Consider the following 9,931-nt stretch of genomic DNA (forward strand, 5'->3'; position numbering starts at 1 on the left):
ACACCCTTTTCTTGGCTACGACCTTGAAAAGAGGGTTAAACGGTGTTTGCTAGGCAGTGACTGAGTAGTTATCTCGTGGCATCCCAAGGACGCAAACTTAACAGAGGAACAGTGTCTTCTACGTGGTCCGTGCCGAGATAAAATGAAAAGGACAAGTCTATTTTTCAGTCAGTTAATGGTGTGGAATGAACAGTTCGGATAAACAGTACAAAGAATGGATGAGCAACTAACTGATTTTTAAATAAACTGGCAAAAATGGAGCACAGTGGTTAGGAGAGTAGGCAACTTATACTGAAATGTCAAAAGATTCAGTCTAGCTTACGCGTCATCATCATAAATGCGAATATGAATTCTGATATAGCGTAAGACTGCAAATTTTGTTTATTTCCTTCGAGTTTAGACGGATAAGTCAACATAACTGAGTTCGAGGCGACTGAAGCGTACAAAAGATTAGTTCGCACGAGGACGTGTTTTACCAAATCACAAGAATATCAGAAGCCGAAAAAGAAAATATAATGTAAACCATCAAGTCATTACTTATAAACCTCAACAATAAAATTTGTAATTAACACGTTTGTAAAAATTACGGAAATATTCAATAAGATTAAGTGATCCTTAACACACTGGGGACACCGTACTTGGTTCCTACGTAATTTATAATTAAATGTAATACTACCAATATTATGAGTCAAAGATCCAGACTTTATATTATGGAAATAAAATTTCGTATGATTATACAGATGCAATTCCTGCAGAAGTCCACGTAACATTACAATGTTGATGATGGTGACGATGATGTCATAATCTATAGTAATAATAAAGAGCATGACCGTTAAGCAATAAAATAATTTATCTCTATATACATAACTTCAGATAACCATACGTTTAAATAATTCGGTTTATATTTTAATGTGACGGTTTTCAGACATAAATTGTTTCCATGATCAAAATGGAAATGGGGAGGGGGTGGGGGGTGGAGATAATGTTAAGAGCTAAGATTTGAAGCATTGCAATATTTTACTGAATTTTCATCAACAAAACAGCTTAAGACTCCAGGCATTGTAACGTTTCCATCAACAGTGGGCTGCGACTGGATGTAGACGTATGAAGGAACGCTCAGGAATGTATTGGCAACAGTGTACAGCTCTCACAATTGTCGCTTCTGTTGCAGCTCTTCTTATTACTTAACAATTATTTTTATTAGTTGAAAAGTATTCTAGGACAGAACAAGGAACTTACTTGTACATATAAGACTTTGTGCTGCGTTATACTCGGGACACACGAATCTGTTGTCCTGAATGTCGCACTTCAAACACGCTTTCTGACAGACCAACATATGTGACTAACTTTCCCGAGCAGAAAATAATGACATCAGTTCTCGCCATATGATTGGTAGTTGCGTGATACTTCCTTCAGCCGGAAACGCCTGTTTCGTCGCTTCTAAATTAGTGACCTTGAAATTGATACGAGGTCATTATCGCGCAAGTCGGCATTACACAGCTTATGTCTTTAATATAATAATCACCATTCAAATGATAAAAATTTACCCTTTTTCTATTCCTTTCTGCTTTCTTGTTTTTTCTGTATTCATACTCACTCTGTAATTACTCTATGGGGTGTTAAGTTTGCATGTAAATAATTGAGAATTATTATGATTATTATTAATATTATTATTATGATCACATCATGAACATTATCATCACCACCACATACTTCACTTAAAATAATACCATTTTGTAGTTTCTTCTGAACAGCAAATGCCACTATCAAAGGATTAATTGTTAAAGGAAACTGCGTTTTTGCGTCGGATTGAAAGTTGATCAAGACGCGAAATTTATTAGTTGATACCCTTGGTCTGCACATACTTCGGCTTAAACGGATTCTCGATTTACACAATAACAAGTGCAAAATACAGGTTCAGACTAAATGCAATGCCAGATCCAGGAATTAAACTTCCCAGTATCAAGCCAAACATAAAATAAAATTACGAAGAAAAAAATAAAGCCGCATTTCTCACTGAAAAATCCAAATATGTGGAATAATAGTTTCAAACTTGATCTTTCACATATACACGTATGTTTAAATATAGTGGTGAAGTTATGTTACTACAGATGGTCAGTCGGGCAGTCTGTCTCGGTGTCAAGCGCCCATCTTGTGCTTATGACCACACTTTTATTACTGTCACAGAGGTGCGGATTTGATGTGGGGCGCTCACTCTGACGAGAGGACGGGTCTGCAGTTTACGCTGTTGACGCTCGCCAGCGCAGTCATTCTCGGGTCTGAGTTCCATAAACCTAGTGTCCATATTTTACTGTCTCCGCTTCGAGACTCCCCCATCCTGGAGGGCTAGGTCCCTGTATTTATATCCCATAGGAAGAGGGTGGCCCAGTTATAACCCTAGGCACTGGGTTCCCCTATCGTCGCCTCCTACGACTCGCAGTGCTATGACGGGAGGAATTAGAACCCACCTCCACACGGGGCCATATGTATAAAATGTAAATTTGTTTATAAATATATGCAGTTAAGTATATTGATCCTATTCATGTTTAACACTTGGTATTATATTGTACCTGCGTGTGTGTGTGTGTGATCTAGTTTCTTAGCTTCATTTGTAAGAATAAAATTAGGATTTTCGTAGAAGATTTTCGAGTACGATAGGGTTCCCTGGCCAAATTGTGACAGCCTACCTACACGGCATGAAACTGCGACTAAAATGAGAACGTAAGTTTGTGGGTCTGCTTGGTCCAGAATGGCCAGCCGTAATGAATATGTAAGGGCTGGAAACCTATGTTCCTAGAAGCATCGAACTTTCAGAGACAGTCCCGGATCTACAATACTATACGAGTATGTGGCATCGAGCTGTTTCGGGTCCTAAACGTTCGGACCGACTTCCATCAGCAAACTGATATTTCGCGAAAAATAAATGCATATTCTTTCAAAGTTATTTCCTCCTTCAAGCATGGCTCTAAAGAGACAGATCTTTAACAGAAATTGCTTGGTTGTAGAGGACTCGTAACCTTAAGGAATTATGACCAAATATTAGCGATTCTCCGTCTTACGCCCACGTATATCGGATGTTGCGGGCGAGTGGGCGATACTCGTGTATCGTATTTTGGAGGTCCCAGAGTTAAATCTAGAACCGAAGTACGTTATCTTCTTGGCTGTGACAGTGTTATATTCTGGTATGTGGTCACCAGCGCTTCGGTTGAATACATTGCCTTCAGTTTCTTGATTACTTCAACCGCAAACATGAAGGCAAAATTTTTTTTCCTAAATGTTTATTCTCACATGTCAGATAACAGAATGGCAGAACACAATAACACGAATCTAAACCAAGGGGGATAACCTTAGATTTTACATCAAGACAGATTTTTCATAGATTTCCTAAGTCAATCAAGGACACTTTTGGGACAGTACCTGAAGTTGGATTACGATCGCTCCCCTCCACATATTTTCCAGTACATTACTCACTAATCGCCCTACCAGACAACGCAGTAAAATCTGAGGTATTGAAATTTCACTAAATGAATTGTAAATGAATAACTAAGTACCTAAATGATTAATCAATGGTACTATATGTTAAGTTGCCTCCACCAGCATGATATTCATTATAAATTTAATTAGAGACACCTAGCAGGTTCGCAAATTGATAAAACTGTACTGGGGATATATATTGGTACGAAACTAGATCCTGATTCTTTTCTGATCCTTACTATTTCCAGACGGAGTTTTAAATAATTCCTTCAGCTGGGCCAGTTCTGTCATATTTCAGATCTGTATATACTCTACAATACGTCTTCATCCTTCCACATTGGAGGGTAATACGTAACTTTTGCACATGAAACATATTACGTGTAATAATCTAGGAACAAAACATTCTTGTAAACAGGAAAATTAGTTTAAAGACACAAGGGGAGGAAGCAGAGCACAATCACAACATCCCTCCGCTCCCCACTCTACTCCGCAGCACGCACACATATACATACACAAACATAAGCACAAACGAGAGGACCCGTTTTCGATTCTCGACACGTAGGTCGGCTACTTTGGCTGGTAATTTTCATGAATTTTTTTAAGTTCCTATAGGTAAATAGAGAGCCATTACCGTAAAAGTATGCAATGTCCGCTTGCGAGACTTTCTCTCCTTCTTTTATATTATTTCATTTTACTAAGATGTTTCATACCAATTGAAACTACGTATATATACACCGACTATACATTTACTAAATTCCATATAAATGAATTGTATAATGATAAAGAAAAAGATGTCCCTGAACCTAACTAATTAGACACTGCGTCATGAAACTGTATGTACAGACACACGTCTTGTTGACATCGGCTCTAGTTCGAGATTTATGGTCAGCTTGACGTCCAGGCCGCTTTATCACCGGAGAAAGAACCCCTGTATCAACTGGATAGGAGGCTGGGTTGTCCTCAGAACAAATCTGGACGATAGGAAGGAGAGAAAAATCTCACACCTACTGAGACTCGAACTTCGACCCCTCGGCCGTCCAGTTCATAGCCAACCGCTATACCAGCTTCGCTATCCAGGCTGACGTAAATGATATTTTTTTTTATTTACATAAAATTAGCAATCAGAATTACATTTGATTCTATAAGCTAATTAGCTGTAGTATTCTTCGTGACGTGGAGAGGGCTTATCCAGAGATAAGCGCTCGTTAACCCTCTCTCAGGTCGGCTGGCCAATTCCTTTTTAGTCTTCGTCCATTGTGTGGTTCCAGTAACGGTTGTATTAGTATGTTCTCATGTCCTATTTTATTGAGGTATCTTGTGCTTTTCCCTATTATGACTTCCTTTACTAGTGGCACTTTCAGGACTTCATGGAGTGTTATATTGGAAACATACCGCGGGGCGTTAGTAATCATACGTAGTATCTTTGGCCGACATCTTTGGATTATGGAAATATTGGTTTTGCTAGCACATCTCCATATTTCCACTCCATATACCCAAATTTGTACGTAAATGAGATACGTTAACTTACAGGTTCGCTGAAGCATTCTGACAGTTTCGTTCTAAGTAGAAAAAATATTTTTATAGAAACCAATATTAAGTTCCTCGACGTTATCTGTCGTCCACTCTTTATCTAAAAACACGGCCGTTTTGAAAAATGAACAAGGCTGTGTTTTGAATAAAAAAAGGACGATGGGTAATGACCAGAAACATAATATTTGTACTGATGTACCATCGAAGATCTCTTTCATATAAGGAACATTTGAAAATTAACCCAAAACTGACTGCGAACACGAAAATGAACATTCGGCTAAAAAAGGGGGGATTTTTTACTGTACGAATAACTGAGCCACGAGAGATCTATTCCCCATAGGAAGGTTAAACCAACGACGGATGGTACCGGAGAAAAGGCTTGCTTTACAATAAACTATTCATATTTATCTCTTAATATTTACCGCTGCAGCCAGAGGTGGTGACAGGTACCAGATTAAGAATACAAATTATTTAATAACACATATAACTTCCCATAAAAACTTTCCTTTGAAGTAAAACGCGGCCGGCGCGTAAGGCTGACAACCTTACCGCCATAATTTACCCAATACTGTTATATAACACTGATTAGTGAACATGGAAGAGTTAGGAGGTTGTTCTAATCTTTATTATCTATAGCAGCATAAGGACAACTTTCTACAATGACAGGTTCTGTTCTAGGATTCAAGTAAGATGGTTGACGTCTGCTAGACTTGCAGAAGTAGGGATTGTCATGAGAACACTGAAACTTATCAGTAATACATAAATATGGCCATACGCCTTACTTCAAGGATTGATAACACTGAGTAACATTTCTCGTAACAATACGATCCAAGTTTTGTTTAGTTTTAGGGAGGTCTCCCTCACTTTTCTTTCTTTAAGCCAGAAATGAACATTGAAAACTTCAAAATTTTCACAGATTTTGTGTCTAAAATGTTTAATAATTTCAAGCTACATAGTAATGGGCCGTTATGTTGAAGTTGAACAATCAAGTACACGTAACACGGCGAAGATGTAGTTCTGGCTCACTTCAAGTTATAAACTGCCACTCGTTTACCGGCATGTTCAAACCCTTGGTTAGTTGTAGTTATTTTTTAGTTTCTTTGAGTGGGGCGAGACTTAGTCCACTTGGTACGTCGGCCACTAACTGGCCTATTGTACTGGTACCGGATGGCAGATGATGATTGAGGAGAAGTCGCTGGAATGGGAATTAGTAAGGGGAACCGAAGTACTCGCAGAAAACCTGCCCCAGTGCCAATTTGTCCACCACAATTCCCACATGATGTGACCTGGGCTCGAATCCGACCCTCCGCAGTGGCAAGCCGGCAACTAACCACCTGAGAAAGTTAGCTGAAACTTATAATCATTTATAATTTTGAGACTTCTGGTGTGTCGTAAAGACGTATGTTGCTTGTATTCAGAGCAGGAGTTCAGCTTATTCCATGCTTCTCTTTTTGATCTGCAGCCACATTCCTCCAGCAGGAGTCAGTATGAATGACTTCCCATCGAAAACCAGAGGAACAGGAGTTTTCTTGCTTACACTGAACTGGTATTTGGACAGAAGAGAAACCAGTCCCACCTTGGTTTGCATCAATCCGAACCGCATCCCTGGAACCGATGTTTATGCATTGATTAGTAAGTCAGCAAACAAAAGTTCGCCTGCTTGTGGTACACTAAATAATGCTAAAATAGTTGACATGAACTTTATCGTTATGCTCAGAATTTAGTCATCACACAAAAACTGACAGAGAGTATACAGTCCGGATTTCAATAAAAGCCGTGCTCTGTACCCGAAACAATTTCTGTATGGCGTGTATTTTACGAACTATTGGTACTAATTTCTTGTTTCTATTTAGCGTGACTACCGCACTGTAATTTCGCAACGTTGGTTATGCATCTATAATAACGAATATCAGACACACATAATTAAAATGAAAAATTGTTTTGGTGCACCTACTTTATTTAAGTATTACTTTCCACTATTCTTACGCCTTGTGTGGACACAGAATAAAAAAAAAGAGAGAGTTACAAGGGCATAAGGCTGGATGTGTATATATATATATATATATATATTACTGGAAAGAACAGGTACTTCAGATCTAACGGGAATTAGGTGTGTCCATTAATGTCAATGGGAAAACTATTAGCATATCCTAAGGAAAATTTGTGGATTTAGACTGATATAAAGCAATGAAACATAATTCATCGCTCTTGGACTGAAACGCTTCTGTTAACATTCAGCTGTAATGAAGTATCTTCCTCTGGATGAGGAATGGGTCTCAGATGTATATCAATTTTGGACAAAAGAATCTGCAAATCAAAATAGGAGTTACAAACCAAAAATGAGCATCTGAATGCATATATAAATTATTACAGGTAAGATAAGGTATTTCGAATATAATGAATTTTAGGCGTGAATGCAAATGGCACTAGGAAAACAATTAGCTTAATCTTCAGAACCCATCCTAAGAATCAATTTATTTTAGAACGAACTGAAAGCTGAAGAGCAATGAAAATGAGAGTCGGTCGTGCGGAAATTAAAATACTGAAACAGAATTTCATTCAGGATATAAAAATACGTGTAAATGTGAGTCTATATGGAGCTGAATTGAATAATTATCTGTAGTATGGTTTCTTAGAAGGGTATGAGTACAGTTCATAAAGCAAGAAGTCAAGACATGACGCAATAATATAATCCAGAGCACAAATTTAGTAAACAAACGAAAAAACAAACTCAGTAATCAGTTACTAATTGCTCGAATAACAGTAGCAAATATCGTTTCCAAATGAAGAAAAGTCACTGGAATCAGCATTAGAAATGGAGCGACTAATATCCTAGACATAACAGGCTAACATCTGAATAAGAAGAGAAGATAATTATCACTTAATGTGATCCTTGTACATTTAATAACACTTTTATGAAATACTTACTGATGGGTGCAACTTACCTATACAAATTCTGGGTCCCTCTCCAAAAGGAAGGTAGACATAATGGTGTCTCTTCTGCTTCTCTTCCTCACTGAACCGTTCGGGATCAAACCTGTCAGGTTCGGGGTAATATTTAGGGTCGTGGTGAAGACCAATCACGGGTATGAAAACCCGCGTTCCTGTGTCCAAAACAATGTCTGTTTCCGGAATTTTGTACGGCTTCGAACACTCGCGCATTAGCGCTGGAAGCGGCGGGTATTTTCGGAGAGTTTCTGAAACAGAAGCGTTTACTTACAAATTTTGGTTTTATTGCCGACTTTCGTCAGTGCAGCGATCGTGATGTAGGTCATAGATGAACTGATAATAAATGTTACTTGCACCCCATTAGACTTATTGCTAATTACCTTGGGTATATTATTCGTAACCCTTTGGTTTCTTTTCCTTCGCCCTTAGTTTTTATTATTTCCTTTTCAGCATGTTTTGTGCAAGGGTTAGGCTCAAACCTGCTTCTATGTGATCGAAAGTGAATCTAAGCTGCTAACTGCATGCTTTGAATTACTTTCTGATTCCAAGAGACGTTACATGAGCTCATTATTTTTTATTACATAACGTTTTGTATAATTTTATTGCATAATTTTTCATGATGTTTCTTCCGACGTTCCGGTGGTTTATTATGTGGCTAATAATCAGGGGACGAGGTGGTGTTACTGTAACAGTCCAAACCTTTTAATACTCTTTAATGGACACTATGTTCCTTTAGCCATTTCAATAGAGTGACTGATTTATTAGGGAGACCCATCCATTAAGAAGTTATGACATGCTTTTCGCATTTGGACAGGAACAACTGCCTTGTTTTGTTACCTGTAGCTTGGGTGACCGCTAAAGGTTCGAGGCAATTATGAAAAGGCATGTCTGTAGTCTGCCCAAGATGTAAATGTTGTTTTGCTAATGGGGTCGCTGTTATAAAAGTGTCTTCGGAAGGGTGTAATTAGACCCTAAACTAAGAAATAACCGCTTTCACATGTAGGGTTCCTGGTTCAATATCTTTGGATCTCTTTATTCTCAAAGTTAGTAATGTGATTGTCTAGTACTGATGGTATGATGAATTGGCAGTTAAAATCAGCCATTAGAAAACTATTCTTGTTTGGGAGAAAGGCCGTCGGTTCAAATCCTATACAGTGGATGAAGTGACGCTCCCGCAGAATAGAGTGGGCAGAAGCACTTGGCATTTTGAATTCACCAGAGGCAGACGTATCGAGCTGTACTCTCCAAGTATATCTAAATTTATCCGTCTTTATTTGGTTCGATTAATCTTTGATGATAATAAAAAGGGTACGTTACTCCGTACTTGCTAATAAAGATATAGTGTTTGCTTCTGAAATAAACAATTTGTGATTAAGCAGAAATAGTGTCTTTGATTTGTATCAGTGGACTAGCATTAAATGTGCACTTTCCTCGTTGCCTCAGTTATTACCGTGACACAAACCTGAGAAGAGTCAAGTGTTCTACCGAAGCGGGCAAATAAATAAATAAATAATTAAATACAAAGATAGATAAGGGACGGTCACAAGAAGTGGCGCCCAACGGTTACAAGAAGTGGCAGCCGAGGCGAGCGGTTACAATAGATACCTTCGTAAACATCGGTGTGAGGACCTAAACCCCGATATTCAACACTGTCAATACCAGTCTTTGTTAACAAACCACGTAGAGTCTTTGTAAGGAGGTCGATGTTCGTGAAAACGATAATAGGATTTGACTGAATTCGTGTCTCCTCGCTTAGATCTTAATGACCACCAAAAGCTGGAAGTCTCATATATTTACAGATATATTTTGTTCCGCTGCGAATTAATTATGACGTTCCGTTCCGCGGCATTAGTCGTTACAGCGTTCCACTCGTTGTTTCTCTGTAAGCGCAGCTTCTCTAACGACGCAACTGCCAACCGAGGACCTGTTAGCAGCATGATCTAATGAATAGGTCGGTGGGGGGGGGGGGAAACAAAGC

At 38.6% G+C, this 9,931-nt stretch overlaps 2 protein-coding genes and 1 long non-coding RNA gene across 7 annotated transcripts in view; 1 reads left to right on the forward strand and 2 right to left on the reverse strand.

Moving 5' to 3' along the window:
* Positions 1 to 6,554, forward strand: part of LOC111865532 — a 41,368-nt gene extending 34,814 nt beyond the window's left edge. Inside the window, exon 4 of the long non-coding RNA XR_002842987.2 lies at positions 6,467 to 6,554. This is a non-coding gene — a long non-coding RNA (uncharacterized LOC111865532). The remainder of the gene's footprint in view (positions 1 to 6,466) is intronic.
* Positions 1 to 9,931, reverse strand: part of LOC111865529 (probable cytochrome P450 6a13) — a 47,023-nt gene that overhangs the window by 28,239 nt on the left and 8,853 nt on the right. For 3 of the 5 annotated variants that reach the window (XM_023853629.2, XM_023853626.2, XM_023853630.2), the window contains exon 1: positions 1,240 to 1,330. The exons of the other annotated variants lie outside the window; for them this stretch is intronic. In XM_023853629.2, coding sequence (XP_023709397.1) covers positions 1,240 to 1,247 — 8 coding nt within the window. In that variant the 5' untranslated portion in view covers positions 1,248 to 1,330. Of the gene's footprint in view, positions 1 to 1,239; positions 1,331 to 9,931 lie in introns of those variants that run through there. 5 annotated transcript variants of the gene reach the window in all.
* Positions 5,388 to 8,700, reverse strand: LOC111865531 (probable cytochrome P450 6a14). The gene is made up of 2 exons (XM_023853636.2): positions 7,950 to 8,700; positions 5,388 to 6,609 (listed from the first exon to the last, which is right to left on the reverse strand). Exons 1-2 carry the CDS (start codon positions 8,164 to 8,166, stop codon positions 6,437 to 6,439), a joined length of 390 nt encoding a protein of 129 aa, XP_023709404.1. The 5' UTR covers positions 8,167 to 8,700; the 3' UTR covers positions 5,388 to 6,436.

This window comes from Cryptotermes secundus, unplaced genomic scaffold (assembly GCF_002891405.2).
Source record: "Cryptotermes secundus unplaced genomic scaffold, Csec_1.0 scaffold722, whole genome shotgun sequence".
Lineage (NCBI taxonomy): Eukaryota > Metazoa > Arthropoda > Insecta > Blattodea > Kalotermitidae > Cryptotermes > Cryptotermes secundus.

Bases quoted from the DNA above. Each gene is read 5' to 3' on its own strand.
- LOC111865531 (XM_023853636.2), bottom strand. From the start codon at position 8,166: ATGCGCGAGTGTTCGAAGCCGTACAAAATTCCGGAAACAGACATTGTT. The intron at 6,610-7,949 runs GTAAGTTGCACC...CATCGGTTCCAG, and splicing joins GGGACCCAGAATTTGTATAG to GGATGCGGTTCGGATTGATG.